At 46.1% G+C, this 20,392-nt stretch overlaps 1 protein-coding gene across 1 annotated transcript in view; it reads right to left on the bottom strand.

Annotated features, from left to right (window-relative positions):
• Positions 1-20,392, bottom strand: part of wdfy3 (WD repeat and FYVE domain containing 3) — a 224,097-nt gene that overhangs the window by 153,379 nt on the left and 50,326 nt on the right. Inside the window, exons 5-8 of the mRNA XM_064936580.1 lie at positions 6,195-6,365; positions 4,195-4,387; positions 3,579-3,765; positions 1,228-1,394 (exon numbers count right to left, since the gene is read on the bottom strand). Of these exons, the coding sequence (XP_064792652.1) occupies positions 1,228-1,394; positions 3,579-3,765; positions 4,195-4,387; positions 6,195-6,365 (718 nt within the window). The remainder of the gene's footprint in view (positions 1-1,227; positions 1,395-3,578; positions 3,766-4,194; positions 4,388-6,194; positions 6,366-20,392) is intronic.

Here is a 20,392-nt window from a genome sequence, read left to right as displayed (position 1 = left end):
TTACAGGGTCAGTCATAGTAGTGTGATAGGTGTTGTTGTACAGGGTCAGTCATAGTAGTATGATAGTTGTTGTTTTACAGGGTCAGTCATAGTAGTATGATAGGTGTTGTTGTACAGGGTCAGTCATAGTAGTATGATAGGTGTTGTTGTACAGGGTCAGTCATAGTAGTATGATAGGTGTTGTTGTACAGGGTCAGTCATAGTAGTGTGATAGTTGTTGTTGTACAGGGTCAGTCATAGTAGTGTGATAGGTGTTGTTTTACAGGGTCAGTCATAGTAGTGTGATAGGTGTTGTTTTACAGGGTCAGTCATAGTAGGATGATAGGTGTTGTTTTACAGGGTCAGTCATAGTAGTATGATAGGTGTTGTTTTACAGGGTCAGTTATAGTAGTGTGATAGGTGTTGTTTTACAGGGTCAGTCATAGTAGTGTGATAGGTGTTGTTGTACAGGGTCAGTCATAGTAGTGTGATAGGTGTTGTTGTACAGGGTCAGTCATAGTAGTGTGATAGGTGTTGTTTTACAGGGTCAGTCATAGTAGTGTGATAGGTGTTGTTTTACAGGGTCAGTCATAGTAGTGTGATAGGTGTTGTTGTACAGGGTCAGTCATAGTAGTATGATAGGTGTTGTTGTACAGGGTCAGTCATAGTAGTATGATAGGTCCCTGGAACAAATGATGGGCGACCTTCTCAAGGGCACATCGGCAGATTTTTCACCTTGTCGGCTCGGATTTTCAAACCAGCGATCTTTCAGTTATTGGCCCAACGCTCTAACCGCTAACCGCTAACCTCGAGGCTACCTGCCACCCTGCTAAACTGTGTACGCGACCAATAAAGTTTGATTTGATTTCCATTTAAACTGCAGGCTGAGTCAGAGGACAGGTCAGTGCTTCACCCAGACAACCGGACTTCCCTGTTGATCACAATGTGTCACTTCCCTGTTTAGGCGCACAGCTCCACCTACTCCTATGACACTAACACATTCTGGACAGTTCTGGTTTTCACACACACACACACACACACACGCACACGCACACGCACACACACCGAGACTCAAGCTCATAATAAGAGAATTCGTTGAACGGCATGTTATTCATCCAACCATTAAGGAATTGTTGACTAAAATGGAGAAACCCGTTCTACCGACTCTATTTCTATGCTTAACTAGGAAGGTGTGGCAGTGGGCTGAGTAAAAGACTGGAGCCGTGATGACGCTCGGGTCGACTGTACCTTTCCCAGAAGGCTGTGGGAGGACGAAGCCGGGCAGCAGGAAAGGGGCTCCAGTGGTGAGACCGGCCGGTTTGAGATCCGTCACGCCATAGGTGGTCAGAAGAGTCACTAGGTTGACCAGATCCTTCAGAGCGTCACTGCTGTCCTCCTCTTTGGCCTGCTCCAATCTGTTGGGGGGGGGGGGGTACATTTAATATAGTGAAACAAGTAACACACAATATACCATAACACACTATGTTGAAGAGGAAGAGGAAGGGGTTAATACCATAACACACTATGTTGAAGAGGAAGAGGTTAATACCATAACACACTATGAGGAAGAGGAAGGGGTTAATATCATAACACACTATGTGGAAGAGGAAGAGGAAGGGGTTAATATCATAACACACTATGTTGAAGAGGAAGAGGAAGGGGTTAATACCATAACACACTATGAGGAAGAGGAAGGGGTTAATACCATAACACACTATGAGGAAGAGGAAGAGGAAGGGGTTAACCTCTTACATCTATGGGGGCGCTATTTCATTTTTGGATGAAAAACGTTCCCGTTTTAAACAAGATATTTTGTCACAAAAAGATGCTCGACTATGCATATAATTGATACCATTCGAAAGAAAACACTCTGACGTGTCCAGAAATACCAAGATATTCTCTGTGCGTGCCCTAGAACGTGAGCTTCAGGCAAAACCAAGATGAGATGGCATCCAGGAAATGACAAGGATTTTTGAGGCTCTGTTTTCCATTGTCTCCTTATATGGCTGTGAATGCGAGAGGAGTAAGTCTGCCCTTTCTGTCATTTCCCCAAGGTGTCTGCAGCATTGTGACGTATTTGTAGGCAGATCATTGGAAGATTGACCATAAGAGACCACATTTACCAGGTGTCCGCCCGGTGTCCTGCGCCGAAATTGGTGCGCAAAAGTCACCTGCCAGTATTTTTCCATGGGATACAGAGAGGAAAGCAAGCTTCCACGAACTGCATATCAATGAAGAGATATGTGAAAAAACACCTTGAGGATTGATTCCAAACAACGTTTGCCATGTTGTTTCGGTCGATATTATGTAGTTAATCCGGAAAAAGTTTTACGTTGTAGGTGACTGAATTTTCGGTTCGTTTCGGTAGCCAGGCGCAATGTAGAAAACGGAACGATTTCTCCTACACACAGACGCTTTCAGGAAACACTGCGCATTTGGTATGTAACTGAGAGTCTCCTCATTGAAAACATCAGAAGCTCTTCAAAGGTAAATGATTTTATTTATTTGGTTATCTGGTTTTTGTGAAAATGTTGCGTGCTAAATGCTACTCAAAATGCTATGCTAGCTTTGCATACTCTTACACAAATTAGTCAATTTCTATGGTTCAAAAGCATATTTTGAAAATCTGAGATGACAGTGTTGTTAAGAAAAGGCTAAGCTTGAGAGCAGACGCATTATTTTCATTTTATTTGCGATTTTCAGAAATCGTTAACGTTGCGTTATGCTAATGAGCCTGAGGCTTTAGTCACAAACCCGGATCCGGGATGGGGAGTTTCAAGAAGTTAATACCATAACCCACTATGAGGAAGAGGAAGAGGAAGGGGTTAATACCATAACCCACTATGAGGAAGAGGAAGAGGAAGGGGTTAATACCATAACACACTATGTTGAAGAGGAAGGGGTTAATACCATAACACACTATGTTGAAGAGGAAGAGGAAGGGGTTAATACCATAACACACTATGAGGAAGAGGAAGAGGTTAATACCATAACATACTATGTTGAAGGAGGAAGAGGAAGAGGTTAATACCATAACACACTATGTTGAAGAGGAAGGGGAAGGGGTTAATACCATAACACACTATGTTGAAGAGGAAGGGGAAGGGGTTAATACCATAACACACTATGTTGAAGAGGAAGAGGAAGGGGTTAATACCATAACACACCATGCTGAAGAGGAAGAGGAAGGGGTTAATACCATAACACACCATGCTGAAGAAGAAGAGGAAGGGGTTAATACCATAACACACTATGTTGAAGAGGAAGGGGTTAATACCATAACACACTATGAGGAAGAGGAAGAGGAAGGGGTTAATACCATAACACACCATGCTGAAGAGGATGAGGAAGGGGTTAATACCATAACACACTATGAGGAAGAGGAAGAGGAAGGGGTTAATACCATAACACACTATGTTGAAGAGGAAGGGGTTAATACCATAACACACTATGAGGAAGAGGAAGAGGAAGGGGTTAATACCATAACACACCATGCTGAAGAGGAAAACATAACACTGTTCAGAACATCTCTACACTACTAGGGGGGGGAAGAGTTGTTGATATTGAAACACACACACACACCTCTAATATGAGCCTACCTGAGCATGAGGTCACAGAGGAACGTGTATCCCTGACACATCCTGAAGTCGTCCAGCAGGGTCTGGGAGACATCGCTGGAGTCCTTCAGGAAGCAGGACAGACCGGCAAACATCTCTACGATCTCCAGGGGTGAGAGGTCATCTGACTGCTGCATGTTCTGGATACATGTGGCCAGGCACTCTTTCTCTGAGGGAGGGAGGGAGGGAGGGAGGGGAGGGAGGGAGGGAGGGAGGGAGGGAGGGAGGGAGGGAGGGAGGGAGGGAGGGAGGGAGGGAGGGAGGGAGGGAGGGAGGGAGGGAGGGAGGGAGGGAGGGAGGGAGGGAGGTTAATATGGCAGCAGCCTCACACACACAAACACACACACCATCCATTGCGTCCATTCATCTGCATGTTCTCGGTACACAGACACCAACCATTTAGGGTTGTAAGAATTCAGAAAACCCAAAATGCACAGGTTTTCCAGAATTCCCATTTGGAGGCTTGACAAATTTAGGAGGGAATAAAATTGGAATTTATTTTAAAATGACAAGTGGAAATCCTCTCAACAAGATTTTCCCGGAAATGATGGGAATGTTTTCTGAATTTTGCCAACACAACCAACCCCAAACCTCTCACCGTGGATATACTTGATGACGTTGACGCTGAGTCCGTGTCGTGAGATGGTGGTGAGGACCTGGCCGGCGCTCTTCCTCCAGGGCAGGTTGTGGGGGGGGCACCAGGACGTGATGGCAGAGAAGAGTAGCTGGAGATCGTCTTTCTGGGCCAGTTCCTCCGCCGGAGAGACAAAGCTACACAGCTTCACCAGGATCTAATAACAACACAGTAATAAACTAGTTTTAAACATTAAAAACACTTTACTATACCCATTACCCCAATTAGCTTCACCAGGATACACCTCGACCCAATTAGCTAGAGGCCAGGATGGAAGGGCTAAGCAGTAGTGTTTAGGGAATAGGGGCTAGGGAGAAGGGGCTAAGCAGTAGTGTTTAGGGAATAGGGGCTAGGGAGAAGGGGCTAAGCAGTAGTGTTTAGGGAATAGGGGCTAGGGGCTAAGCAGTAGTGTTTAGGGAATAGGGACTAGGGAGAAGGGGCTAAGCAGTTGTGTTTAGGGAATAGGGGCTAGGGAGAAGGGGCTAAGCAGTAGTGTTTAGGGAATAGGGGCTAGGGAGAAGGGGCTAAGCAGTAGTGTTTAGGGAATAGGGGCTAGGGAGAAGGGGCTAAGCAGTAGTGTTTAGGGAATAGGGGCTAGGGAGAAGGGGCTAAGCAGTAGTGTTTAGGGAATAGGGGCTAGGGAGAAGGGGCTAAGCAGTAGTGTTTAGGGAATAGGGGCTAGGGAGAAGGGGCTAAGCAGTAGTGTTTAGGGAATAGGGGCTAGGGAAAAGGGGCTAAGCAGTTGTGTTTAGGGAATAGGGGCTAGGGAGAAGGGGCTAAGCAGTAGTGTTTAGGGAATAGGGGCTAGGGAGAAGGGGCTAAGCAGTAGTGTTTAGGGAATAGGGGCTAGGAAGCAGTGTTTAGGGAATAGGGGCTAGGAAGCAGTGTTTAGGGAATAGGTGCTAGGAAGCAGTGTTTAGGGAATAGGGGCTAGGAAGCAGTGTTTAGGGAATAGGGGCTAGGAAGCAGTGTTTAGGGAATAGGGGCTAAGCAGTAGTGTTTAGGGAATAGGGGCTAGGGAGAAGGGGCTAAGCAGCAGTGTTTAGGGAATAGGGGCTAGGAAGCAGTGTTTAGGGAATAGGGGCTAAGCAGTAGTGTTTAGGGAATAGGGGCTAGGGAGAAGGGGCTAAGCAGCAGTGTTTAGGGAATAGGGGCTAGGAAGCAGTGTTTAGGGAATAGGGGCTAAGCAGTAGTGTTTAGGGAATAGGGGCTAGGGAGAAGGGGCTAAGCAGCAGTGTTTAGGGAATAGGGGCTAGGAAGCAGTGTTTAGGGAATAGGGGCTAAGCAGTAGTGTTTAGGGAATAGGGGCTAGGGAGAAGGGGCTAAGCAGTAGTGTTTAGGGAATAGGGGCTAGGGAGAAGGGGCTAAGCAGTAGTGTTTAGGGAATAGGGGCTAGGAAGCAGTGTTTAGGGAATAGGGGCTAGGAAGCAGTGTTTAGGGAATAGGGGCTAGGAAGCAGTGTTTAGGGAATAGGGGCTAGGAAGCAGTGTTTAGGGAATAGGGGCTAGGAAGCAGTGTTTAGGGAATAGGGGCTAGGGAGAAGGGGCTAAGCAGCAGTGTTTAGGGAATAGGGGCTAGGGAGAAGGGGCTAAGCAGCAGTGTTTAGGGAATAGGGGCTAGGAAGCAGTGTTTAGGGAATAGGGGCTAGGAAGCAGTGTTTAGGGAATAGGGGCTAGGAAGCAGTGTTTAGGGAATAGGGGCTAGGAAGCAGTGTTTAGGGAATAGGGGCTAGGAAGCAGTGTTTAGGGAATAGGGGCTAGGAAGCAGTGTTTAGGGAATAGGGGCTAGGAAGCAGTGTTTAGGGAATAGGGGCTAGGAAGCAGTGTTTAGGGAATAGGGGCTAAGCAGCAGTGTTTAGGGAATAGGGGCTAGGAAGCAGTGTTTAGGGAATAGGGGCTAGGAAGCAGTGTTTAGGGAATAGGGGCTAGGAAGCAGTGTTTAGGGAATAGGGGCTGATTACAGACCTGTGCGAAGACCTTCTGCAGCAGGGCCCGACGGTCAGCCTGGGGCAGCTCTGAGGTCTGGGTCTGTGAGGCCCCAGGAGCCTCGGCCATGTGAGGAAGGTCAAAGAACAGATACAGGCACTTCACCAGGGTGGAGGGCACCGACATGGTGGTCATGCAGTCCACTGTTTTCTACAGGGAGGAGAAAGACACACACACACAAACACAAACACATTACTAAAAGTCCCAGCATAATCAGCCTTGTAATTACCAGTTATGTACTCAGACAGTGACTCACTCTTACCTGTGAAAAGTGTGTGTGTTCATTCCGTGCACCATGTGTGTGTGTGTTCATTACGTGTGTGTGTGTGTGTGTGTGTGTGTGTGTGTGTGTGTGCACCGTGTGTGTGTACCGTGTGTGTGCACCGTGTGTGTGCACCGTGTGTGTGTGTGCACCGTGTGTGTGTGTGCACCGTGTGTGTGTGTCTCTCTCATGCGGCAGGCTTTAAACTTTGATAACACTGTCAACCTGTGCTGGGGACAGCTCAGTGGCAGTAATGAGAGTAGTTCTCCCCAAACCTGTGTGTGTTTCAAAATCATTGTTGTTTATTGACGCAGAGGGAAAAACACAGAAAGAGGGGTTCGTGCTTATTCATGTAAATGATTCACGCACACGCGCACACGCGCACACACACACACACACACACACACACACACACACACACACACACACACACACACACACACACACACACACACACACACACACACACACACACACACACACACACACACACACACACACACACACACACACACACACAGGTGTATATGTGCAAGGCTGCTGTGCTGTGAGCTGAGCTCCCCTCCATTCATTACTGAGATGCCTGGGGGAGGACTCATATCGCTGAATCTTTGAGAAGAGCAGTAACACAAAGACACACACAGCAAAACAGAACAGAACACAGGGGAAGGGAGGGGAGAGGAGAGTGTTCTTGATGAGGAAGCAGCAGAGAGAAGAGACCGTAGAGGGTGGTTGGTTTGAAGGGTAGAGGAGGGGATGGTAGAGGGTGGTTGGTTTGAAGGGTAGAGGAGGGGACGGTCGAGGGTGGTTGGTTTGAAGGGTAGAGGAGGGGACGGTAGAGGGTGGTTGGTTTGAAGGGTAGAGGAGCGGACGGTAGAGGGTGGTTGGTTTGAAGGGTAGAGGAGGGGATGGTCGAGGGTAGTTGGTTTGAAGGGTAGAGGAGGGGACGGTAGAGGGTGGTTGGTTTGAAGGGTAGAGGAGGGGATGGTCGAGGGTAGTTGGTTTGAAGGGTAGAGGAGGGGATGGTAGAGGGTGGTTGGTTTGAAGGGTAGAGGAGGGGACGGTCGAGGGTGGTTGGTTTGAAGGGTAGAGGAGGGGACGGTAGAGGGTGGTTGGTTTGAAGGGTAGAGGAGGGGACGGTAGAGGGTGGTTGGTTTGAAGGGTAGAGGAGGGGATGGTCGAGGGTGGTTGGTTTGAAGGGTAGAGGAGGGGACGGTCGAGGGTGGTTGGTTTGAAGGGTAGAGGAGGGGACGGTAGAGGGTGGTTGGTTTGAAGGGTAGAGGAGGGGACGGTAGAGGGTGGTTGGTTTGAAGGGTAGAGGAGGGGACGGTCGAGGGTGGTTGGTTTGAAGGGTAGAGGAGGGGACGGTAGAGGGTGGTTGGTTTGAAGGGTAGAGGAGGGGACGGTAGAGGGTGGTTGGTTTGAAGGGTAGAGGAGGGGATGGTCGAGGGTGGTTGGTTTGAAGGGTAGAGGAGGGGACGGTAGAGGGTGGTTGGTTTGAAGGGTAGAGGAGGGAACGGTAGAGGGTGGTTGGTTTGAAGGGTAGAGGAGGGAACGGTAGAGGGTGGTTGGTTTGAAGGGTAGAGGAGGGGACGGTAGAGGGTGGTTGGTTTGAAGGGTAGAGGAGGGGATGGTCGAGGGTGGTTGGTTTGAAGGGTAGAGGAGCGGACGGTCGAGGGTGGTTGGTTTGAAGGGTAGAGGAGGGGACGGTCGAGGGTGGTTGGTTTGAAGGATAGAGGAGGGGATGGTCGAGGGTGGTTGGTTTGAAGGGTAGAGACCCCGCCCCCACAGTGAAAGCAGTCAGGGAAGGTGAAAGGGCTGAATGGTGAATGAAAGGAGATCTCAATAGTCTGTCCTGGATGTGTGCAGTCAGTAGGACTGAGACGGTATGATATCGCGATACTTAGGTACCGATATGATATGCATTGCTATTTGATGTCCCAGACATATTGTTCACTACACGTCTGCTCCAGAGAGACGAGAGAGAGAGAGAGAAAACCGTGAGACAATTAGTTTATCAGACAGGAAAATAAAAAAGTACTGAAAGCATGTTGGCCAGCTATTTAAAAAGAAGACTAATAACAAGCTATAGGATTGACAATACCAGAGTATTGGCGCAGCTACAGCCGACTAAGTCTACCTAGCAACGACAACAAAAATGGATACTTGGGAGTCAAAGTATCAATAAAATATTCTCCAGAAACAATATTACGATATGTAACTACATGGAGTTTTCCACACCATCACAAGCAGTCAGGTGACGGGAAGACAGTGTAGAGCTGGCTCTGGGTCAGGTGACGGGAAGACAGTGTAGAGCTGGCTCTGGGTCAGGTGACGGGAAGACAGGGTAGAGCTGGCTCTGGGTCAGGTGACGGGAAGACAGGGTAGAGCTGGCTCTGGGTCAGGTGACGGGAAGACAGTGTAGAGCTGGCTCTGGGTCAGGTGACGGGAAGACAGTGTAGAGCTGGCTCTGGGTCAGGTGACGGGAAGACAGTGTAGAGCTGGCTCTGGGTCATGTGACGGGAAGACAGTGTAGAGCTGGCTCTGGGTCAGGTGACGGGAAGACAGTGTAGAGCTGGCTCTGGGTCAGGTGACGGGAAGACAGTGTAGAGCTGGCTCTGGGTCAGGTGACGGGAAGACAGTGTAGAGCTGGCTCTGGGTCAGGTGACGGGAAGACAGTGTAGAGCTGGCTCTGGGTCAGGTGACGGGAAGACAGTGTAGAGCTGGCTCTGGGTCAGGTGACGGGAAGACAGTGTAGAGCTGGCTCTGGGTCAGGTGACGGGAAGACAGTGTAGAGCTGGCTCTGGGTCAGGTGACGGGAAGACAGTGTAGAGCTGGCTCTGGGTCAGGTGACGGGAAGACAGTGTAGAGCTGGCTCTGGGTCAGGTGACGGGAAGACAGTGTAGAGCTGGCTCTGGGTCAGGTGACGGGAAGACAGTGTAGAGCTGGCTCTGGGTCAGGTGACGGGAAGACAGTGTAGAGCTGGCTCTGGGTCAGGTGACGGGAAGACAGTGTAGAGCTGGCTCTGGGTCAGGTGACGGGAAGACAGTGTAGAGCTGGCTCTGGGTCAGGTGACGGGAAGACAGTGTAGAGCTGGCTCTGGGTCAGGTCAGTGAGTGAGTGAGTGAGTGAGTGAGTGAGTGAGTGAGTGATGAGTGAGTGATGAGTGAGTGATGAGTGAGTGATGAGTGAGTGATGAGTGAGGATGCCGTCATTCATCAGCTACAAAACTAGGAAGGGTGAGCGAGGGACCGAGGGAAGACGGGAGGGAGATGAAATATAGAACGTGTGTTGTTTTATGTATATCTGGGTGTAATATATACTGTAGACGTTTCTGACAGTTTTCTTCTGGAAAGAAAGGTGGGAGGAGAGCAGAGAGGGGAGGGGAGGGGAGCAGAGAGGGGAGGAGAGTGGAGGAGAGCGGAGGGGAGGAGAGCGGAGCAGAGGCAGAATTTAAAATGTGTTGGAGGATCAACCGAGAGAGAGAGAGAGAGAGAGAGCTGTTGTTGCTATGACGTCAGGTGGAAGGGAGGGCGCCCAGAGACCCTTTGTTTTACTCTCTGAGACCGCCGAGCTCTCCGTGTGTGTGTGTGTGTGTGTGTGTGTGCGTGCATATACGAATGTGTGTTGTCGTGCTGTCTGTGACCACGGAGCAGGGAACACACACATCCATTATCCCAGTCAGCCAGCCAGCCAGCCAGCCAGCAAGCCAGCCAGCCAGCCAGCCAGGGCAGAAAACTGCTCGACACAGAGACAATAGAAATAGACTGTTCTGTCCCGTTTTGCTTTACAGTCCTGCAATGACCTGGTCTTCACACACACGCTGCCATATAATCACATTACATTATAATGACATTATATTCACCAATTCCTTACATCTCCCAAGTGAATGAGAATCAAGATACAGTAGATACAGGCTCTTATTGTCTGTACGTCGGTTCATTCTAGGGTTCAGACTACATATTTTTGTCAAGACAAATCTAGTTTTTTTTTCATACAGGGGAGCAGGGTCAAAAGATGGGTGAAGGCCACAATTTAAAAGAGGTTACTTGCTGTGTGTCGTGCTACAGGCTACTGTTTAATCTCCCTGCTGTGTGACGTGCTACAGGCTACTGTTTAATCTCCCTGCTGTGTGACGTGCTACAGGCTACTGTTTAATCTCCCTGCTGTGTGACGTGCTACAGGCTACTGTTTAATCTCCCTGCTGTGTGACGTGCTACAGGCTACTGTTTAATCTCCCTGCTGTGTGACGTGCTACAGGCTACTGTTTAATCTCCCTGCTGTGTGACGTGCTACAGGCTACTGTTTAATCTCCCTGCTGTGTGACGTGCTACAGGCTACTGTTTAATCTCCCTGCTGTGTGACGTGCTACAGGCTACTGTTTAATCTCCCTGCTGTGTGACGTGCTACAGGCTACTGTTTAATCTCCCTGCTGTGTGACGTGCTACAGGCTACTGTTTAATCTCCCTGCTGTGCGGACGTGCTACAGGCTACTGTTTAATCTCCCTGCTGTGCGGACGTGCTACAGGCTACTGTTTAATCTCCCTGCTGTGCGGACGTGCTACAGGCTACTGTTTAATCTCCCTGCTGTGTGACGTGCTACAGGCTACTGTTTAATCTCCCTGCTGTGTGACGTGCTACAGGCTACTGTTTAATCTCCCTGCTGTGTGACATGCTACAGGCTACTGTTTCATCTCCCTGCTGTGTGACGTGCTACAGGCTACTGTTTAATCTCCCTGCTGTGTGACGTGCTACAGGCTACTGTTTAATCTCCCTGCTGTGCGGACGTGCTACAGGCTACTGTTTAATCTCCCTGCTGTGTGACGTGCTACGGGCTACTGTTTAATCTCCCTGCTGTGTGACGTGCTACAGGCTACTGTTTAATCTCCCTGCTGTGTGACGTGCTACAGGCTACTGTTTAATCTCCCTGCTGTGTGGACGTGCTTAATTAAACTGTAGAAAGTCAGAGAGAGACGTTGTAAAATCCATGTACACAAACAACAAGTGTGTGGTTAAAATTGGCCACAAACACACATTTCTTTCCACATGGTCATGGGGTGAGACAGGGATGCAGCTTGAGCCCCACCCTCTTCAAACATATATATCAACGAATTGGTGAGGGGAACTAGAACAGTCGGCAGCACCTTGGCTCAACCTACTAGAATCCGTCTACTGTCGGCTGATCATCTGGTGCTTCTGTCCCCAACCAAGGAGGACCAACAGCAGCACCTAGATCTTCTGTCAGACCCGGGCCCTGACAGTAAATCTCAGTAAGACAAAAATAATGATGTTTCAAAAAAGGTCCAGTCGCCAGGACCACAAACACAAATTCCATCTAGACACTGTTGCCCTAGAGCACACAAACACTATACATACCTTGGCCTAAACATCAGGGCCACAGGTAACTTCCACAAAGCTGTGAACGATCTGAGAGACAAGGCAAGAAGGGCCTTCTATGCCATCAAAAGGAACATAAAATTCAACAAACCAATTAGGATCTGGCTAAAAATACTTGAATCAGTTATAGAACCCATTGCTCTTCATGGTTGTGAGGTCTGGGGTCCACTTACCAACCATGTAATTCACAAAATGGGACAAACACCAAATTGAGACTCTGCATGCAGAATTCTACAAAAATATCCTCCGTGTACAACGTAGAACACCAAATAATGCATGCAGAGCAGAATTAGGCCGATACCCGCTAATGATCAAAATCCAGAAAATAGCCGTTAAATTCTACAACCACTTAAAAGGAAGCGATTCCCAAACCTTCCATAACAAAGCCATCGCCTACAGAGAGATTAACCTGGATAAGAGTCCCCTAAGCAAGCTGGTCCTGGGGCTCTGTTCACAAACACACCCCACAGAGCCTCTCTGCAATACAGTTAGACCCAACCAAATCATGAGAAAACAAAAAAGGTAATTAATTGACACGTTGGAACGAATTAACAAAAAAAAAACTACCAGCCAAATGTATGACCATATTAGAAACCCATATTTCCCTCAGATTACACAGACAAACAAAGAATTACACAAAAAAACTAATCACATTTTGATAAACTCCCATATCTACTGGGTGAAATACCACAGTGTTCCATCACAACAGCAAGATGTGACCTGTTACCACAAGAAAAAGGGCATCCAGTGAAGAACAAACACCATTGTAAATACAACCCATATTTATGTTGATTTATTTTCCCCTTTGTACTTTAACCTATTTGCACATCATTATAACACTATATATACATAATATGACATTTGAAATGTCTTTATTCCTTTGAAACTTTTGTGAGTGTAATGTTTACTGTTCATTTTATTTGGTTTATTTCACTTTTGTTTGTCTATTTCATAGGTTCCCATGCCAATAAAGCGCCTTGAATTGAGAGACAGCTAGAAAAAGAGAGAGGAGAGAGAGACAAACTGAGGAGGAGAGAAGGAGAAGGGCCTCTACAAAGGAAACTAAGGCTCCGAAGTCTCCAACCAAACCGACCAAAGAAGAAGAGTGCATTTCTGATCTTCAGTGAAGCAAGAGAAGTCTTCTCTGAAGACTCTCAGACCAATTGCCATGACGTTTTAAAGAATGTTTGTGATGATTGAGGGAGATGTGCATGACAGCTTCCCAAAAAGCACCCGACTCCCTATGGACCCTGGACAAAAGTAGTGCACTACATAGAGAATAGGGTACCATAGGGCCCTGGTCAAAAGTAGTGCACTACATAGGGAATAGGGTGCCATAGGGCCCTGGTCCAAAAGTAGTGCACTACAGAGGGAATAGGGTGCCATAGGGCCCTGGTCAAAAGCAGTGACCTACATAGGGAATAGGGCCCTGGTCAAAAGCAGTGACCTACATAGGGAATAGGGTGCCATAGGGCCCTGGTCAAAAGTAGTGCACTACATAGGGAATAGGGTGCCATAGGGCCCTGGTCCAAAAGTAGTGCACTACATAGGGAATAGGGTGCCATAGGGCCCTGGTCAAAAGCAGTGACCTACATAGGGAATAGGGTGCCATAAGGCCCTGGTCAAAAGCAGTGACCTACATAGGGAATAGGGTGCCATAAGGCCCTGGTACAAAAGCAGTGACCTACATAGGGAATAGGGTGCCATAAGGCCCTGGTACAAAAGCAGTGACCTACATAGGGAATAGGGCCCTGGTCAAAAGCAGTGACCTACATAGGGAATAGGGTGCCATAAGGCCCTGGTACAAAAGTAGTGCACTACATAGGGAATAGGGCCCAGGTCAAAAGCAGTGACCTACATAGGGAATAGGGCCCTGGTCAAAAGCAGTGACCTACATAGGGAATAGGGTGCCATAAGGCCCTGGTACAAAAGCAGTGACCTACATAGGGAATAGGGCCCTGGTCAAAAGCAGTGACCTACATAGGGAATAGGGTGCCATAAGGCCCTGGTACAAAAGTAGTGCACTACATAGAGAATAGGGTACCATAGGGCCCTGGTCAAAAGTAGTGCACTACATAGGGAATAGGGTGCCATAGGGCCCTGGTCCAAAAGTAGTGCACTACATAGGGAATAGGGTGCCATAGGGCCCTGGTCAAAAGCAGTGACCTACATAGGGAATAGGGTGCCATAAGGCCCTGGTACAAAAGTAGTGCACTACATAGGGAATAGGGCCCTGGTCAAAAGCAGTGACCTACATAGGAAATAGGGCCCTGGTACAAAAGCAGTGACCTACATAGGGAATAGGGTGCCATAGGGCCCTGGTCAAAAGTAGTGCACTACATAGGGAATAGGGTGCCATAGGGCCCTGGTCCAAAAGTAGTGCACTACATAGGGAATAGGGTGCCATAGGGCCCTGGTCAAAAGCAGTGACCTACATAGGGAATAGGGTGCCATAAGGCCCTGGTACAAAAGTAGTGCACTACATAGGGAATAGGGCCCTGGTCAAAAGCAGTGACCTACATAGGAAATAGGGCCCTGGTACAAAAGCAGTGACCTACATAGGGAATAGGGTGCCATAAGGCCCTGGTACAAAAGCAGTGACCTACATAGAGAATAGGGTACCATAGGGCCCTGGTCAAAAGCAGTGGCCTACATAGGGAATAGGGCCCTGGTCAAAAGCAGTGACCTACATAGGGAATAGGGCCCTGGTCAAAAGCAGTGACCTACATAGGGAATAGGGCCCTGGTCAAAAGCAGTGACCTACATAGGGAATAGGGTGCCATAAGGCCCTGGTACAAAAGTAGTGCACTACATAGGGAATAGGGCCCTGGTCAAAAGCAGTGACCTACATAGGGAATAGGGTGCCATAAGGCCCTGGTACAAAAGTAGTGCACTACATAGGGAATAGGGCCCTGGTCAAAAGCAGTGACCTACATAGGGAATAGGGTGCCATAAGGCCCTGGTCAAAAGCAGTGACCTACATAGGGAATAGGGCCCTGGTCAAAAGCAGTGACCTACATAGGGAATAGGGCCCTGGTCAAAAGCAGTGACCTACATAGGGAATAGGGCCCTGGTCAAAAGCAGTGACCTACATAGGGAATAGGGCCCTGGTCAAAAGCAGTGACCTACATAGGGAATAGGGTACCATAGGGCCCTGGTCAAAAGTAGTGCACTACATAGGGAATAGGGTGCCATAAGGCCCTGGTACAAAAGTAGTGCACTACATAGGGAATAAGGTGCTATCCGGGAGGCAGTTCTTAAGTGACGACCTTCCTCCCCCTATGGTTCCCTCATGGCCAGACGCTGCTTGACAAATCACCACATTTGTAATATTGAACAACCTTCCCACAACATTCTGGGAACGTTGCTTGGCTTTGGAACATTCTCAGCCCATTTAAGGAATTTGACAAAAATAAATAATAATAAATATATATGTATATATATATTGTTTGGCATTTCATTACTTTAACACAGTGGTTGGTTGATCGGGATTGACTGATCGATCTCCAAGGCTTTCCTCGTCGATCACCAAACATTTATGTAAAAAGACAACATTAAAGGGTTCCTATTTTTTGGCAGTAGGTGTTGGCAGTAGGTACAGCAGCTCTAGACGGGGGAGGCTGAAACTAAAATTAAAAAAAATAATAATCACTGAAGTTGGGAGACCTATATCTCCATCACTAACTTTAAACATCAGCTGCCAGAGCAGCTAACCGATCGCAGCAGCTGTACATAGCCCATCTGTAAATAGCCCACCCAACTACCTCATCCCCATATTGTTTTGATTTACTTTTTTGCACACCAGTATTTCTACTTGCACATCCTCATCTGCACATCTATCACTCCAGTGTTAATTTCCTCAATTCTAATGACTTTGCCTTACCTCCTTACTCCATTTACACACACTGTATACAGATTGTTCTATTGTGTTATTGACTGTATGTTTGTTTATTCCATGTGTAACTCTGTGTTGTTCTTTGTGTCGCACTGTTTTGCTTTATCTTGGTCAGGTCGCAGTTGTAAATGAAAACTTGTTCTCAAATGGCCTCCCTGGTTAAATAAAGGTGAAATAAATAATAAAGGCAAAGTTTTCCCATTTTGAACCATTTCATGTGTCTGAAGGTAGAATTCTGCATACCCGGCATTCCCAGAGAGCAAATCAAGTGCACCTATAGACCTGCCAATCAGATAGCTCAGATCACCGTGTCTGCAGTTTCCACGAGCTATAGACCGTTAAAAAAAAGCCTCAAATGCAAAATCGATACTGTGAGATTTCCAAACTTTTTATTATTATTATGAATTTATATTTATATTTATATTTATATAAATATATATATATATATATATATATATATATATATATATATATATATATATATATATATAAATATAAATATATACACACACACAGTGCCATGCGAAAGTATTCGGCCCCCTTGAACTTTGCGACGTTTTGCCACATTTCAGGCTTCAAACATAAAGATATAAAACTGTATTTTTTTTGTGAAGAATCAACAACAAGTGGGACACAATCATGAAGTGGAACGACATTTATTGGATATTTCAAACTTTTTTAACAAATCAAAAACTGAAAAATTGGGCGTGTCATGGCTTTAGAAGCTTCTAACATCATTTGAGTCAATTGGAGCTGTACCTGTGGATGTATTTCAAGGCCTGCCTTCAAACTCAGTGCCTCTTTGCTTGACATCATAGGAAAATAAAAAGAAATCAACCAAGACCTCAGAAAAAAATTGTAGTCTGGTTCATCCTTGGGAGCAATTTCTAAATGCCTGAAGGTACCACGTTCATCTGTACAAACAATAGTATGCAAGTATAAACACCATGGGACCACGCAGCCGTCATACCGCTCAGGAAGGAGACGCGTTCTGTATCCTAGAGATGAATGTACTTTGGTGTGAAAAGTGCAAATCAATAACAGAACAACAGCAAAGGACCTTATGAAGATGCTGGAGGAAACAGGTACAAAAGTATCTATATCCACAGTAAAACGAGTCCTATATCGACATAACCTGAAAGGCCACTCAGTAAGGAAGAAGCCACTGCTCCAAAACTGCCATAAAAAAGCCAGACTACGGTTTGCAACTGCACATGGGGACAAAGATCATACTTTGAGAAATGTCCTCTGGTCTGATGAAACAAAAATACAACTGTTTGGCCATAATGACCATCGTTATGTTAGGAGGAAAAAGGGGGAGGCTTGCAAGCCGAAGAACACCATCCTAACCGTGAAGTGTCATTTCTTAAGTGTTGTCACATGAAAAGATATACTCAAATATTTACAAAAATGTACTCACTTTTGTGATATACTGTATATACACTGAACAAAAATATAAACGCAACATGTAAAGCGATGGTCCCATGTTTCATGAGCTGAAATAAAAATATAAATAATAAAAATATCCCCAAAATGCTCCATACCCACAAAAACAGCTTATTTCTCTCAAATGTTGTGCACAAATTTGTTTACATCCCTGTTAGAGGGCATTTCTCCTTTGCCAAGATAATCCATCCACCTGACAGGTGTGGCCTATAAAGAAGCTGATTAAACAGCATAATAATTACACAGGTGCACCAAGTTCTGGGGACGAAATGTGAACACTAAAAAGTGCAGTTTTGTCACCACACAATACCACAGATGTCTCAAGTTTTGAGGGAGTGTGCAATTGGCACGCTGACTGCAGGAATGTCCACCAGAGCAGTTTTCACAGAACTTAAAATGTTCATTTCTCTACCATAAGCCACCTCCAACATCGTTTTAAAGAATTTGGCAGAATGTCCAACCGGCCTCACAACCCAGACCAGGTGTACCAGTACCAGCCCAGAACCAGAACCAGAACATGCGGCTTCTCTCACCTGCTGCATCATCAGAGTACAGCCACCCAGACAGCTGATGAAACTGTGGGTTTGCACAAACGAAGAATTTCGGCACAAACGGTCAGCAACTGTCTGAGAAAGACCATCACCGTGCTCGTCATCCTCACCAGGGTCTTCACCACAGATCGGAGTCGTAACCAATTTAAGTGGGTCAAACGCTCGCTTTCAAATGGCATACTGACACGCATGGAGAAGTGTGCTCCATTTTAAGAAATGTGACTGTTCCTGCTGTAAAAACAATGTCCTATATCCCAGAGCTGGAGTAAATGACATCACTAAGCTGTTTCTGAATGGACTACACCAGGACATGGACATTGATTCTATCGTAGTCCATGTGGGTTCTAATGACATCACTAAGCTGCTTCTGAATGTACTACACCAGGACATGGACATTGATTCTATCGTAGTCCATGTGGGTTCTAATGACATCACTAAGCTGCTCCTGAATGGACTACACCAGGACATGGACATTGATTCTATCGTAGTCCATGTGGGTTCTAATGACATCACTAAGCTGCTTCTGAATGGACTACATCAGGACATGGACATTGATTCTATCCTAGTCCATGTGGGTTCTAATGACATCACTAAGCTGTTTCTGAATAGACTACATCAGGACATGGACATTGATTCTATCGTAGTCCATGTGGGTTCTAATGACATCACTAAGCTGCTTCTGAATGGACTACACCAGGACATGGACATTGATTCTATCGTAGTCCATGTGGGTTCTAATGACATCACTAAGCTGTTCCTGAATGTACTACACCAGGACATGGACATTGATTCTATCGTAGTCCATGTGGGTTCTAATGACATCACTAAGCTGCTCCTGAATGGACTACATCAGGACATGGACATTGATTCTATCGTAGTCCATGTGGGTTCTAATGACATAATGAAGAGCAGCTCTGAACAGCTGAAACTGGATTTCAAAGAGCTGATTGACTCTCTGCTAGACACTAATAAAATACCCATCATATCTGGCCCTGTGCCCTTCTCTGAATCGTGGCACTGAACGCTTTAGCCAGATTATTTCTCTTCACAACTGGCTATGTGATTACTGCAGCTCAATGGGTGTAACTTTTGTTGACTACTATTTCGATACCTTTTGAAAACAGGTTTCATAAAGGAGGATGGGATCCACCCAAATCCTATGGGATCCTGGATCCTTTCACAGCATTATGAGGCTGTGTTGAGACAATGACTTATCAATGATCCGAGCCCAGCTCAGTTAATCCTCTACCATTGTGTCGCTGAGTCGTCATAATGCTAAGGCAAATGTACATTACACCAGGGGCGTTGGAAGACACAATGTAAGTAACCTAATTTATGTCTGCCCTGAGTACCTCTGCTGATCCTACAGATATTGTATGCAGTAAGCAGGTGCATACTGAGCCAGAGTTATACTGTTAACACTGAGGCCATGTGCCCTAGTAGGAAGTCCACTAATATAAATCATTAACCCTGATGTATGTCCCTCTTAATGCCCTGAGTACCTCTACTGATCCTACAGATATTGTATGCAGTAAGCAGGTGCATACTGAACCAGATTTCTAATGTTAACACTGAGGCTGTAGGCCCTAGTAGGAAGTCCACTAACATAAATCATTTGAGAACATGTACTTCTGCTAAGCTTTCCCAGTAAAGCAATGAAAACAAGCAAGCATCCCAGAAAAGTGCTCAAAATTGCCCACGTTTACATATGTAGCTTAAGAACCAAGTTTAATGAAATGAATGAAACAGATGACATTCATATTCTAACTCTCTGAAACCCACTTAGACAATATATTTGATTAGATCATAGTAGTAACAAGGTTATAACATTTACAGAAAATACAGAAATGCCAAAGGTGGAGGTGTTGCTGTTTATATTCAGAACCACATTCCTGTAAAGATTAGAGATGATCTCATGTTAAATACTGTTGAAGTAATATGGCTACAGGTTCATCTGCCTCACCTAAAGCCCATTCTGGTGGGAAGCTGCTATAGACCACCAAGTGCTAACAGTCAGTATCCGGATAACATGTGTGAAATGCTTGATAATGTATGTGATATCAACAGAAAGGTATATTTTCTGGGTTATTTAAACATTGGCTGGTTTTCATCAAGCTGCCCACTAAAGAATAAGCTTCAAACTGTAACCAGTGCCTGCAACCTGGTTCAGGTTGTCAGTCAACCTACCAGGGTAGAGACAAACAGTACAGGAATGAAATCATCAACATGTATTGATCACATCTTTACTATGCTGCAAATACATCAGATGTAGTGATCATAATATATTAGCCATATCTAGGAAAACCCAAAAATCTGGGCCCAATATAATGAATAAGAGGTCATACAATAAGTTTTGTAGTGATTCCTATGTTGTCGATGTAAAGAATATTTGTTGTTCTGTGGTGTGTAATGAGGAGCAAACAGACACTTGACACATTTATTAAACTACTTATTCCAGTGACTAGGAAGCGCGCACCCATTAAGAAAATGACTGTAAAAACTGTTACATCCTTGTTGTTTGAGGAATTGAAAAATGGTTGAGAGGGATGAGGCAAAAGGAATGGCCAGTAAGTCTGGCTGCACAACCGATTGGCAAACGTACTGCAAATTGATAAATCATGTGACT

Source organism: Oncorhynchus masou, chromosome 25 (genome assembly GCF_036934945.1).
Source record: "Oncorhynchus masou masou isolate Uvic2021 chromosome 25, UVic_Omas_1.1, whole genome shotgun sequence".
Lineage (NCBI taxonomy): Eukaryota > Metazoa > Chordata > Actinopteri > Salmoniformes > Salmonidae > Oncorhynchus > Oncorhynchus masou.
This window is presented reverse-complemented; position numbering and strand designations above follow the sequence as displayed.